The sequence below is a fragment of the Embiotoca jacksoni genome, unplaced genomic scaffold (genome assembly GCF_022577435.1).
Source record: "Embiotoca jacksoni isolate LCO1_2020_lvr unplaced genomic scaffold, fEmbJac1.0.p SCAF_3, whole genome shotgun sequence".
In the NCBI taxonomy this organism is placed as follows: Eukaryota; Metazoa; Chordata; class Actinopteri; family Embiotocidae; genus Embiotoca; species Embiotoca jacksoni.
The window spans coordinates 20,149,233-20,164,283 of NW_027185381.1; the positions used below are offsets into that span (position 1 = coordinate 20,149,233).

The 15,051-nt window shown below is 40.5% G+C and overlaps 1 protein-coding gene across 1 annotated transcript in view; it reads right to left on the bottom strand.

Moving 5' to 3' along the window:
• Nucleotides 1–15,051, bottom strand: part of b4galnt4a (beta-1,4-N-acetyl-galactosaminyl transferase 4a) — a 126,452-nt gene that overhangs the window by 44,795 nt on the left and 66,606 nt on the right. Inside the window, exons 3-6 of the mRNA XM_069162195.1 lie at nucleotides 12,240–12,338; nucleotides 3,442–3,537; nucleotides 2,355–2,445; nucleotides 156–256 (exon numbers count right to left, since the gene is read on the bottom strand). Of these exons, the coding sequence (XP_069018296.1) occupies nucleotides 156–256; nucleotides 2,355–2,445; nucleotides 3,442–3,537; nucleotides 12,240–12,338 (387 nt within the window). The remainder of the gene's footprint in view (nucleotides 1–155; nucleotides 257–2,354; nucleotides 2,446–3,441; nucleotides 3,538–12,239; nucleotides 12,339–15,051) is intronic.

Genomic DNA, 15,051 nt, shown 5'->3' on the forward strand with positions numbered 1-15,051 from the left:
AGGGACAGTATTCATAGTCTTAGAAACATGCACTTTTGACAGTTTGCAGAGAATTATAAACAATAAAGAAGGTTGGTCCCCTGTTTATTTTAAGTGGAATATATTTCTCTGCGGCTCAGATGTTACACAAGACTGCAGCACAGCTTAGTGCTTACCTGTCCTACATAGACCAGCAGTCTGGCGTTGAGAGGACTCTCATCAGGACTCAGCCAGAACTCTGAGTTATCATCAGACGATACTGAGAACTGGAAATCACCTGGAGCGGAAAAACATGATCAAAGTGTGTGTTAGTGGAAGTAGATATGTAGGTTCCCAGATAAGTATAATCAGAGTATAATCACACAGGGCATGACCTCATAAAATAGATTCTTAGGTGTAAGAATGCGTCAAAAATTGGATGCCCAGTCCACCCCTGATGGTGGTGAGAGATAACATGTGGATACAGTGACATGAAAAGTGTTACTGCAACTGAATTTCCAATCCATATGCAACACCTGCGTGAATGGAAATGAACACAGAGGTAAACCAGAGAGAGCATGGAAATTAAACAAGCAGCCAAGAGAGTTAGATGATTTATGTCATATTTAGGTTTAAAAATAAATACTTCAGGATTATGAACAAGTTGTCAGTTTTGTCTGACAAAACTGCAAAAAGGCTGTTTGCCCCTTCGAGGCTGAACACCTTAAGCTGTTGCTTCAAACCCTGAGTTTCTCTCAGCGTCTTCCCCTCCTACCAGCCTGAAGGAGCTGTCTGACACACTGCTTCATTTCCTCATTTGTACATTTTGATATCAAAACGCATATCGGGGAGTATTAATTTCAAGAAGTTTACATCAAGAGAAGAAGATCACTGTTGGATATTAATTTGTCATCAAAGATCTATCTTTGCAGACAAAAATTTCATGAGCAATCAGTCATCATTGATAGGATAAAGACAGCAATCTCTGTCCTCACATTGTAGTATTACACAATGTGGAGTCACTGTCTAAATTGTAGCTCTGTGCACACTGAGACAACTATCAGCTTATCAACCCCTTTGCTGCACTCAAACATTTGACATCAATTACTATAATAACTGTATGTGAAATAAAATATGTATTAATTCACACTGATATATAAATCAGCATTTCTCATGTTGTGACTGGCTGCACTGATGGAACGTTACGTCCTATCAGAGTTATTATACCATATTAGAGAGTATGAGAATATTTCAGAGGGAGGGCGAGTGTACTGCGGCTGAAAAGACTTAAATAATCGCAAGAATTAGAAATAGATGTCTAAAATGTATACTCGTTTTTTCACCTAGATCCTTTTTCAGCTGCAAATCACTAAAATCTTGATTAGTCAGATCAGTCAGGTCAGGTCAGACTATGACACAACAACAGCTCAATAAATAAACCCAGATCCCATCACTTTATGTCTGCAGTGGTCAATAATGAATGAATGGAACACTAACACTCAAGGACACTGAATAAAAAGTTAATAATGTTAACTTTTTAACTCTTTTCTCCACTTGCAGGATCTTTTTACTGCCGCTGATTTGTTCTTAAACATAAATGTGCATCCTCGCATGTTAATATTTCTATTTCTAGTGGATAAAAATAGAGGCTGCTCTTTTTTTTTTTTTTTTTAGCTATTGCTGTGGTAAAACGTGGTATCTGAGCTCCATGAAGCCTTCTTTCTCATCTTGGGGTTACTGGAGACAGAGTTTAGGGTTACCTTAGATTTTGTTAAACCTGCCTATGAAATAAGCTCCTTCTAAACACTGGGATCAGGAAATTAGGGTGTGTTGTAGAGTACAGTATACCACAGATACATTACCAGATATGCTATGACAATATTTGGCACTTCTCCAAAGAGATACATTTTCAACAAAATGCTAAATGTCACCTGGATAAATTTAGGAATGAATCATATTTTAAATACACTTGTTTTTGTCAGGATCTAAACGATAAAGGTGAAGGGCACTTTTAAAGCTCACTGTGCCACTGAAGATAGTATGACCTTTGAGCTATCAGCTGGGGAGAGCTATACCGCCAGCAAAAGCTGCCCGAGAGATCTAAATGAACAGTAAGCTAATTAATATCGTCATATTCTGCAATAAGGGCACTTGGGCATTAAGGCATTTCAGTTCCCATAGCAACTGGGTTTGAGGGTAGGGCCATGAGGGGACTGCAAAGCGATTTAGCTATGAGATTTTCTGGTATCCGGTGCTAATAAAAATGTGAATATCCACTATATTAGTGGCTCTGAAGAGCTAAGATTAAGAGGGCTGGGGAAATTGTCTAGTCTTATAAAGGACACATGCTCCAAGGCTCTCAGATCAGGGACTCACTAATAAAATGAGGTAGTTACCATCTCTGTAAGGGTGGAGGAAGCCAAATATCCTCAGGCCATAGTTCTTCCACTTTGGAGCCACTGCCAGCTTCTTCACTGTGGTTCGGGTCTGTAGTGAGAAACAGGAAGAAAAAAATGTGACCATGTGTACAACACTTATTGCAACCTAAAAGCTTTAACTCTTGTTCCAAGGGAAATATAATGTTTAAAAAATGAATAAAATAAAGCATAAATCTAACATCTGTCTTGCTTGTGAAAGAAAGCTAATGAGCAAGCTGGTTATGTTAAAAGGAAATAGATGTGATGAAGATCTTATTTTATCATACTTTAAACACATTGCAGTTACTTTTTGCAGACAATGTGCCGCCATATAATTGTAGTCATTAAGCATGATCTCATGCAGGTACAGTAGCCAGTTAAGTGCATATTTGACATTCTTGTGTGGCTCAGCTTGAAATATTAAATGACATTTTCAACCAATTTATGGCACTAACGTTAGCTTAATTAGCTAACTAGATGTAGAAATAAAAAAAACACATTGCCAATTTAAATCACCTTATTTAGTCCAACCTTGGATCAGATCAGTAGTAACTATACTAGTATTGCACACAAGTTCAATAGTTCAGCAGTCTAGTATTTATCTCAGAGTAATCAGATCATTGTTCCTGTGGCTTTGCAGTCTTATTATTCTTTCAATTAGAAACTAACATACTGTAAACCACAGCTGAGATGTATTTCGTAACCAATGAGCAGACTACACTGCTAAAAGCTACTGATCTGGTCAGTGACAGCAGTGATTCATCAGTTTCACGGGTTGAAATTTTGTTGACAGACATTTATTTGCACATGTACTGAACACCTCTACCAGCAATCTACTAGCAACATCTGATAAAAAAAATCTGCTTGTGACAGTTGTCATTTATTTGATGGCTAAAAAGGAAAAACCTACTGTCTGCTGCCTGCTTTTTTAAGCTTACTAAAAAATTGCTGGTGATAAATGTGCCATAGTTAGCATTATAAACTGGATATGTGCCATGTGAGAACAGGGAGCCTAACAGACATAGTAGTTTTTAATGCATTTTACTGCTCTCACTGTAATACTCACATGAGGGTAGAGAGGGAAGTGCAGGTTCTTTCTGAGTTGGGCTATAGAGGAGCCACACCAGTCCTCAAACACATGAAGGTTGGCCTGGCCCTTATACTGCCAACACACAATCACACACAGAGAGGACACGGGTTAGTGCACACGGTAACAACGGCATCATGTTTGCTATTAAATAGGAGATATGCTTCAGTACTTCAGCTGCTGGAGCTGCCATCCTGCTTACAAGAGTTCAATTTGCACTGGTTTCATTGGAAATATATTTGTACTGGAATGTATGTCATTTCTGTTGCCTCTACGCCACGCAGGAAAAAAAAAGGAATTCTTAGTGAAAACATGTGAATGCAGCATGAAGCCTTTCACTTTCCAGAATAACAGAGGAAGGCGACAGGAGAGCTCGTCAGGAGTATCAGGGGGGAGTGTGAACTGAGAATGTCTGGAGCAGTTTGTCAGAGCTTATCCTCTGCCCATAGTCTGACATTTGTCTGAATTACACAGGGAAATCACAGGACACAGCAAGGACAGATGGTGAAACCAGACTGCCTAGGGGTGTAGTTTCCTCCCAGGCGCGCACGCACGCACACACAAGGTCTGCTCATATATTAGAAGACATGACTCTCCAAAGACCCGTGTTTGGAAGTAACGTGTTTTAGGTCACATGCAACATTAAAAATAAATAAATAAACTCCAGACAGCAAGGCTGAAAAGACTTAATACACATTCAGACATGGTTACACATTTACACACAAACTCACACATGTACAGTGCAACCTAATGTCAAGCCTTAGTAGCTTGTCTCAGTGATTTAATGACCTGCAAAGTCTTAACTTTTCATACTCGGGATGATCAACAAACTGTACAGACACGTACTGTACACACATATGGCATCCTTTAATGCGTGACGGCAGCCCCAGCAGGCTGCCACTATAATGCTGCCACAGATATTTAGAACATCACACAGAGCTTGAGCAGAACGCTGGCTCTCACGAAACGACTGCGAAACAGCACAGTGAGGTTCTCTGCTTGGATCAAAGCAAAAGCAGGCTTCACTACTTTGGCCCTGTTTCCTTTGTTGAAGGTAGCTTTTCTGTGTGTGGAGAGTGGTTGCCAGCTGTATAGGCAACAAGTGGGAGCTGTCAAATCAATCAATCAGAAGAGCGAGAGTGACCTCGTGACACAAAACACACGGAGCCACATATCCTGTTGTTCTTTCATCAAAGAGATTAGCGGGGTGAGACAGGCAAGCCTTTCAGGGTAAACACCTATCTGACTGCAACTCTGCATCTGTGTCTACATTTAAAGGAGAGAGACTTTGACAGAGGGTGTCATGCTCCTTTCTGAATCACACAGGCATTCTAACAGATGGTCTGACCCGAAGTAGTCCTTCTCATTTCTCTCCTGACTCTGCGCGGTCAACAAAGTGCCCTGCACACTGACAGCAACCCGGCAATTACTGCTCATGAATTAATCATGAGATATTTTGTTTCGAAAACATGTCATTCCAAAGCAGTGGGGCTCCTGATTTTAGTTCACATTTTAGTTCTGCTCTCTTGCAAAGTGACTCATTCAAATTTGAAACAGAAGGGGTAAGACACGGGGATTTGTGAGGTCGACAGAATCAAATCAGAGAAAAGCAAAGAGTCAGGTAGATGACCGAGAACACTTGATGTCTAAAAAAAGGGAGTGGCAGAGACAGAGAGGGGGAGACATGGCGATGTTAGAAGGATTTAGCAGACGGGACTAGTCCCTGTGTAAATATGCCTTATGTAAAGCTTTTAATGGATTTCCTGTGGGTTTTAAAAGCAAACCTTTTTCGGCCTTGCCCCCTCCTCTTGTCAAATAGCAATAAGCGGGCAGCTTTAAAAGTCTCTAATTGTTCACCCACACATATCCCTGTGTAGCCCTGGAGAGGCCGGGCTTTTTGCTGGGGGCACTTGTGTTTAATTGGCTCTGTTTTGTGGGTGGTGGTAATGCCAGAGCTCTGTCTCTGCTCTGGCCTCAACAGGATGTTGGATATGGAGTCAGGCAGGAAGAAGTTGTTTTTTTCTTCACCCTCTAACTTAAACTCACCCAACTGTTAACCCTTGGCTTCCCTGACTCTGCTAAACAGTCCTTTCCTCGATGCTGTTCCTGTATTTCATTTGACTTTTTCTCTGAGTGTTGCTTCTGTCTTCCCTCTCTCACAGCCCTCAGTCCCACTATCCCTAATATTGTCTTCTTCCTTCTGACCTCTCTATTTCTGCCTCTCCATCCCTTCGTCTCTGCTTGTGTGCTGCCGAATGATGTCAGTTTCTCAACTCTCTGTCTTTGGTTTCCCTGAGCTCAGCTGTAGGCTGTCACTCTACCATGCTGACAAAGTGAGATAGCAACAGATACTATCTCATTTTGTCTCCCTCCTCCTTCCATGTTTTATACGTTAAAGTGATGCTCACAGATTCACTTTCACGTTCACAGGTGACTTTGCATGCATGTGGGTTTTTGGATATACTTGCGTGTGTGTGTCATCGTATCATGCAGGGACGTGGATTATGCTGTCGCAGATTCCATCTTTTCAAACAACAGCTTTTTTCCAGCTTGTCAGCTAATATTCACATTCAGTATTTGGCTAAAGCAACAGAGTGACTGCTGTTGTCTTTCCGTCTTTTACTCTTGTTTATCGTCCTCTGTTCTGAGATCCAAACCAAACACACTCAGTATTCTTGTCTACAGAGGCAGGTCCAGAAAGCAGCGCTCCCTCTACTTGTGCCAACTTAAGGCAGGACTATCTCTACCTGTCAATCAAACTGATTGTGTCTGTTCTGAATGAATGTTTGGTCAGAGGTAACTTGTTTCACTTAGCTTGGGTGCGGCAGTTGTAGTGAGCTGAGGCAGGAGTCATATGTCCAAAGTGGCTATTTGTTGGTGCTAATTGCCAAGGCCTGCAGGCAAAGTCTACTTTACTGCAGTACAGCCCTGTGTCGTATATTCAATAGTGGATTTTCATGCTGTAATGGGGAGGCTTGTGCTGATGTGGATATATTAACTCACTGCTCTTTGTACATGTCTTGAATTGCTAAACACTCCCATACTTCCAAGACGCTGTAGTCCCTCCAGAAGAGCTCAGAAACAGCAGCAGAAATTATTTAAAATGTAAAAAACAATATTCTTAAAAAAATACAGTTACATTTTAATTTGTTTATTTCTATCTTTGGTTTTTTTTCTTTGGACTTTTCTTACGGCTTGTGCAACCTTGAAAGATTCCCTGCAATATGCTGACTGTCAGCATGATGACACTGGAAACTATTTGTAGATATCAACATTAAGGAAATCTGCTCTGTTCACACATTGCAAAAGATTTTTAGAAATGTACATGGTTATCAATATAAACATATATTTGTATATTTACTATCATTCAAGAAGAGTAAATTCCCAATAAATACATTCTTAATAGATCGTATACCTATCAACATATTATAAAGTATTGTTATGAATAGGACATCATGTATAAGACATCACTGTGGACACTGATGTGAAACTGCCTGACCATTTAGTTTCTTCAGTTTGTGCCACTTAACATTTTTTAAATCTGAATTCATTTTTGTACATTACTGTCAGTCTCTATTTAGTCATAATCCATTTGTTCTTCCTTGAGTTCATCCACCTCTTACTTATGTTCATCCATGTCCATATGTTGAACCAACAGTTGTTCCATATAGTTCAAAAAAAAAAGTATGGGAACACTTTCCATATTATCTGCATGTATATGTAAATGTATCTTAAAAATCAAATCCATGCTAAATACATCATTCAAATATTCAAGAATAGAAGTGTGTGTTACATCTACTACTAATAAACGAATGAAAAACATCTGAAGGTAAACCATGTCCTGCAAAATATAAATCTTTAAAGACTTACTCTGGAACAGGTTATAAAGAAATCAGAGAGTTTAGATATTCATCACCACACAATTAGACAAATTGTCTGTAAATGGAGACAATTTAGTGCTGTTGCCACTCTCTCTAAGTGGGCACCAGATAAGATGACTTTAAAAGCATAACACAGAATGCTCAATGAGACTAAAAAAGAACTCTGAGTAACAGCTGAAGGCTTAAAGGAATCACTGGAGCTGGTTTACATCTCTCCTCATGAGCACATCACTAAATAGTTATAGAGGAAGTCGCTGCTGTCTAAAAAAAATAAAAACAAACTTAAAGGGTCTGGGCTTAGACAGCTTGCCACCATCACATTTATCAAGTGATCTTACAGGATCATGTAAAGGGAGGGTTTCTACCAGCTGAAGCTCAGTACGGGTTGAGTTATGCAGCAGGACAATGACCAAAAGCATTTAATTAAACCCAATAAAAACCTTCCTTAACATGTTCCTTATTTGCAGCGACTCAGAAGAAAAAGAAGTTGTTAAATTCAAGTGTTGTCATATTTCCACCAGCACTGGGAATGTTTAATGGGTGTGTTCAATAAAGACATGAAAGACTAAGCAGACTGTACACATAGGATCACATAAAGCAGAAAACCAGGTGATTCCAATTTGAAGCTACCACAGTTTCACAGGAACAGAGCACCCGTACAGCTCCGACTGCTGTTAAGAGGTGAGGAGAGGCAGACAGAGAGAAGCAATTAATGCTATCTGTCAAAAATGAAGAGTAAGGCCAGAAATTAGAAAAGACAGGACAGGGGAAATAGCAGGTATGCAGGAAAGAGGCTGAGTAACAAAACAACTGATTGTCAAAATAAAAGAGTGTCGTATATGTCATATCTTCCTCCTCAGACCACACACATCCTCCACATCTCTGTGAGCGTATCTTCATCTCCACTGTTCTCCAACAGCTCCTCTCTCTCATCCATCTGGTCGCACTATCAACCAGAGTACAAACCAGACTCTCTCTCTCTCCTCTCCTCCTCTCTCCTCCAGGAGGCCGTCTCGCTTTCTCAAAATCTGGTGCAGCCTTCTGCGATCCTGCTGGCAGCGAGGCGCTGACAAATGGCTGCTCGGCACACCCACTGACGAGCCATCGCACCAACTGACACTGTAAATCCCTATTGGATACGAAAAGTGAGACATGGTGTCCCTGGCACAGACACACCGGGGCATATACAATATCACACTCTGCTTAGTCCCCCAGGTCAAATAGGAGAGGCGGCATTAGAGCTCATTGTTGTTACATCATAACACGGTACTGCAGTTAAACGGTGCTGTTGTGTTAAAATGTACTGTTCGAGTTGAAATGCGTTTGAATTTATGAAGAGCGTTTATAGTCTCTCCCAGCTGATGTCATCTTTCTCTGTCCAGTAGTCATTTAGGAAAGAAAAGAAAGTATGATTAGTAAGAAGGCACATCGAGCCAGCATTAAAGACAACATTATATGGGCAGAGATAAGAACTCATTTCACACAGAGAGCAGCAAAAAATGGAGGACAAGGTTCATATGATCTAGATTCCAGCTTCATCAACTACTGTAATGAGGGTTTGAATAATCTGCCATCTGTCCCACAGTTACATATTTTCTGTAATGCCAGAGATGTAACATGAAGGGGATGGATATGGCTGAGGGACGAGGGATGAGCTGTATCTTTTTCATCTCCTGCCACAAGCTGCCAATCATTTACCCAATTGTAATGAGAGGCAACTAAGAGGAGCCACACTGAAGCCTCCTTTTTGCCTATTTGGCTTGTTTAGCATTTTAAACAGACAGAGTAAAGGAGCAGTGAGTGGGGACAAATATAGGAGGCCTCCTCTCCTGCATCCTCACCTCACATTATTGTGGCATGAAGATGGGGATTGGAGACAAGACAAAGATCTAGGTCCTCTTCCAGTCTTGTCACTGCATGTGTTTCTGTGTGTGGAGACAGCTGTGGCGACTGCTCCCTTATGAGTCATGTGTCTGTGTTGTGCCACGATATCTTCCTCACTTCCCTCTTGAGTGGTAAATAATGGGCTGTCCAAATCTGCCTCGCCAAAAGTCTTTCATCTCCAGGAAGAGCCGGAAGACCAGACATTTGAGTGACTCAGTCAACTTAGAGGCCGTCGTCCTCCACCTGTCCTCTCTATGCAAAAAGGACCAGATCTGAATCCAGGCTTAACACCCTCCATGTAGTAATACATCTGGGATTATGATTTGATTCAAGTTAAATCTGCACTCTCTGTGGCTTTAATGTATAACAGTAACATGTAAAAAAAAACATGAAAGTTTCCTTGATCTCAACGTCTACACTGATGTAAGTGTCACTAATCCCTCTTACAATCTCTTTCTTTCTGCTCTTGACTAAATCAAATCATTTAATGTGCTCTGATTCTCTCCAGAGCCACGTCAGCTTTGCTGCAAATGACTGTTCATCCCTTCATGCCTGGCTACTGCTTGACTCTTAAAAAAAGTGGGCCAACTTGCTCTCTGATCTCCATCCACGTCAGCACTGTTGATGTGCTGGTGTCCTTGACAGATAGAGTAAGTACAGCTGTACGTCCATGCTAATCCACTGTCACCTCTGGATGAGCTCACTGGCTGGGGATGCTCATTAAGGATCAGGATCACAGCGCTGCATTTCAAAAATGTGCAAATGCTTTCTTCTGCATGTGTACAGGCTTTAGAAGAAATAAAGTGAGCTTCCTTTTATTTTTCATGAGTTTTCGTGCATGAGGCTTAAGAATGCCTCTGAATGTCCGTGCGACCTCTGCCAGTCTGTGACAGCTGGCATATGGCACCGCTCTACCTCCGCCAGTCTGAGTCTACGCCTTTGACTGTGCCAGCTCAGCGGCCCCTCAGACCTCTACCATTTGGGCTGTGTACCAAGAAAACAAGTTAATGCTGGTAATTGGGACAGATAGCTGGTAAGGAAAGCAGAGGAAGAGCCGCTGCGCTCCGTGGTCTCAGACAAACTTGGCTTTGGCTTGACGTAGCAGAAGTCTGAGATAAGAGGGGATTTTTTTAAGGATGCAAATACGAAGAGATGTATGAAATGTTTGATAGAATTATGCTGGATTTGCAGAATATTCACAGAAACTAAATGGCATGTTGCTTTAAGAATAGGCTGGAAATGATTTAAAGAAATGCCATGTTGACTTCTACAAGTGAGCTTTGATGCTACTTCAATGTAAAATGTAATGGGTCTTGATGTTTCAAAATTTATTTCCCTTCTGAGGCTGCTTTGCTTTTTCAAAATCCACACCATAAATAAGAAAATATATGTTTAATTAATGAAATCATGGAAATATCTTTGAGTGCAAAAGCATCCTGTGATCTTCCGAATATTGACATAAAATGATAAAACACAAAGCACAGAAACAAACAGAGTGTTCATAATAAAGCGGCTTGCTGTGATCAAGCCTTGGAGCCCATTTACATTTGTGCAATTAGTCTACATGGTCCAGATTCAGATAGCCCGGTTGGCTGTGGTCCTCGCTTTGCTGTTTCATATCAATGTGATGTCTCATTTTTTAAGAGGCACCGTTTCAAATTATGCCAAAAACCTTGTCTACATTTAAATTCAGGCCGCTAAATATTCAGGCAACCAATGCTTGTAGGCAATATGAAAAGGAAAAAAAACAGATAGAATCCATAACTTAAGCCAAAATGACAGTTTTCTTGTACAGCAAAGTAACTGTCATTGCTTATTGTGGTAAAATAAAGTAAAATAAAAAATAATGTGGGTGTTTGAATGTGTTTCAGTGTTATAATCAGTATAACTTAGTGGATGATTTTGTATATGATTTACTGTGTTGCTGAGAGAAGGCAAAGGCAGGCTATCTCGAGACCAGCTCACGCAGGACAGTCTGGAGAAACAAAACCGCATGTACTGTAACATTATCAGGTCCACACTGTGTTCAGCACCACTGTAGTGCTACCTTGTGCAAAAGTCTACATCCCTAATGCTTTGTGGAAGCAGCAAGAAATCTGAGCACAAAGCAGCGCATGATGGAGAATCCTGTAAAACAAAATACAGTCGCTGCAGTCAAACTGATCCACTTGAGAATATAATTTATGCAACTATTATGCACTATTATCTTCCTCATGCATGAGTGTATAAACATTGTGTATTCTGTACCGTTTGCCCAGAACCACACACTGTGGTGTTCAGCAGAGATAGTCAAAACTTTACCCCAGGTACAGAACAACCAATAAATCATATTTTCCAGATTAGGCTTCGAGACACACATACACACACTCACAAATCTTTAATTAAACTTTGCTGAACAGGTTACAAAATCTACAGCCGCTTTCCTTATTACCGATCCACTCCTTAATTGCCCTGTCTGCTGCTCCTTTTGTTACGGTGGGTGTGTAAACCACATCAGTAAATGAGCTGAAAAAGTAGGATAAATCACATCGACTTGTTATCTTCAGTCATAGGTGCCTTTAAGTAAAACCCGATAATGACTTTAGATTAAATATTATCATCCTCACACAATAATTTACCAGAATAACATGAGGTACAGTCTGTTCTTTTGATAACAGTACCAAAAAATGCCTAAATCTCTATTTTGCCTCAAACATCGACTGTTCTTAAAAGGACAACTGAAAGAAAATGAGAGTAAGACATCTGCAGCTAAATTATATTTCTCAAAACTGCCATTAATAAACCATTTACACAAAGATTAATCACTGATGAACGTTGCTGTGTGTGTGAGTGGCCTTGCCAGGTTCAGTGGATTAATCACACGAAAAAGCACAGCAACTGAGGGACCTTAATATAATAATCCTGCCTGAAAGATGGAAGAAAAGATTTAAAAGGAAGATGATTAAGAGATATGGGCGAGCTGAGAAAAAATAAACAAAAATAAAGGAAATGAGATCAAATGGTTTGCATTACCTCTGGTTTCCATGGTAATTTCTTGTGGTGCTGGCTGAGGAACTTCCGAATATGGGTATGGGCTCTGCCATCAGCTCCTCCTGTGATTGGCTCGTCATCCTTGAGAGAATACAGCGGAAAAAAAGGACACACTTATTCCACTTTCAGTTCAAATTCAGTCACCGAAAAGAAACAGTGATGAAAGGAAAGGGTAGAGTTACATCAATAACTGCAACCACAGTCTTTTCTGATTCAAGAAAGCATTAAGCAGCCGATATTTTGCATGACACAAAGCTGTGAATGCCATCCACACACGTGCATATTGGGAAAGAGCCGGCAAAGGAAACACAGGCTTATTTCCCCAGAATGTAACTATTAAGACCCTGTGGAATTTCACAGTTTACTCCTAATCTAGCATTTGATTTGCCAAAGCCCCAATGTCCAACATACTGTAACCATCCACCCTGCCGGCCAAGCTCTTCTCTCCAGGGAACCTGAACTCTCCCCCTGATCTGGGATTTAGCCTGGTGCTCCCACCAGAGCACTGCAGGGCTCTTTCTCTGCGGCCTGCTCGGAGGCATGTTCATGTTAAAGACGTGGTGTGACAGGCAGGACAGAAAAGAGAGGAGTGCAAGTTCTGGTCCAGCTATGAGGAGATAAAATCTGCTAAATGAGTGGCAAAGCATCCTCCACTAAGCAAAGATGTCAACAGAGGCCCACCTCCACTGAGACAATCTGGAGTGGTTTTTGAGCACCCCTGCAATGAGGGGCTTTTGTGGAAAAGGTACCAGTGTTTGCAAAAGATTCAGGGGAGGAAAACGACATTTTTAGAAGCAAAGAGCCAGAGCTGTCGCATGCCAAGCCTTTGATTACTTTTTTAACTTCCAAGGGAGAAAGATGAAGGAGGGCAGGGAAGGTAATGATGAAGAAATGTGACAACAGGCTCCCCTCCTGTCTGCCACCAGAGGAGTGTGAAGTGCCTGATGTTTGTGCGTACCAAAAGACTCACAAACAGACTAGCTTTGTCTCTCTCTGTCTCACACACACAAACACACACACAATCACATCTACTAAATGAAGGAAGCAACATTCGTATTGCATCATCTGGTGTCTTGCACAAAACAAAGACAGCATAAGAATGAAAAAGCATGAGACAGGACTCAGCGGTCAGTAGAAAACAAAGCTCAGATGAATCACAAGTTGTTTGAACACTTGGAAACTAGATCTCAACGCCTGCAGCAACAATATATTTTTGACACATTTGTTGAAAAGCATATATAAATGGTGTAATTTAGAATATATTGTCCGCTTTATAGCAAATGATGGTACAACAATATAATGCAAATTTAAGCTAACTAACAGTTCTTCACTGGTCAGTCTTCAATGAAGCTATTATTCTATTTTAAATTCAGGACTTCAGTTGACTATTTAATAGACTCATCTTCAAGTATTAACAATTTCCACATCACTCCATATTTTGGCCTATTTTGAGAATGTACTAGTGGTGCTAATCAAGTTCCTACACATTTTGAATGGAGTTGACCATCTTTATAAAGTTTGAGTGTAACTCAATACAGCTTATTGACTGTTTTGTTGACACTTTGCACCATCCGAGTACTTTATGTTTGAGGTGGTGTTTTTCCTGTCATAAAAAACTGCAAACCTTCATGTTGCGATGTCTTAAATTAAGGTTTGGACCTTGGACTGCCTCACTGTCACTGTGCGCTTACTGTGAGATAACCAGGAGCCAAGAGCTTTTTGTTCCTGACAAGTATTTGCCTTGCCAGCTATTCAGCTTTCACTATTGAAACAGGTGCAATGGCTGTTTGAGTGATGATTAAAGATTATCCATGGAGGTAAAGGACTTTGTTTTCTGTGGTTACTGATTGTAATTTAAAGAGACAATGTTTTAGAAATAATACATGACCCTGAAAGAACAAACTTCAATTCACTTCTTGAGTTGGGACTAAATTTCACACAGACACCACTTTTGTAAAACGCTGCCTCAGCTTGATCCAATCCAAAGTCTGCTTATCGATGCAATACTAAAAGGTACAGTTAACTCACTGACCTGAGGTTGCACAACATCCTTCATCAACTGTATCTCTTTTTCCTCTATAGTGTTTATTGACTTTACACCTCAACCAGATGTTGTCATTACTTACAGCGTCGTAAGTACTTAAAACATTCTGTAGGACTCATTATTTCAGAGTTACACTCTCTAACTCATAAGCAGATCTAAATTTTTCTGGCTCGGGGCCCAGAAGTGTGTTATCATGTTTTACTGATAATTAAAGCTGATGCTAACGGGGCCTGTCAGACGGCATTATGTATTAAACATTCCATCAACGCAAAACGGGGAATATCAATCACACTGATGAGACTGCCTATTTATCATATGTTTACAATGATATTTACCTTTTTGACTTTTACTCAAAGAGCATGACAAATGATCTATTACACGGTGCACATTCATCTGCTGTAGGAGCGATGCGTCAGAGACATAAAGAGTGAAAGAGAGCAGCAATTAATTACAGCTAAACTAAGTTGTTGCAGGTATGAACATGCATGGCAAGACTTGTTAATCTCAAAAGGATTGAGTGATAGTTTCATTGCCCCATCAGTGAGATTATGTCACTGAAATACATCCATCCCACCAGTCAAACACCTCACTGTAGTGGGTGCTAGCCCCCAATTTGTTTCCTTCCAGACTCCCTGTGTTGACACAGAGCAGTTCAAATGGATGACAACAAATGGATGAAACAGCTGGGCGCAGTGTCCTAGAATGAATAAATAAATAAATAGATAGATAGATAGATAGATAGATAGATAG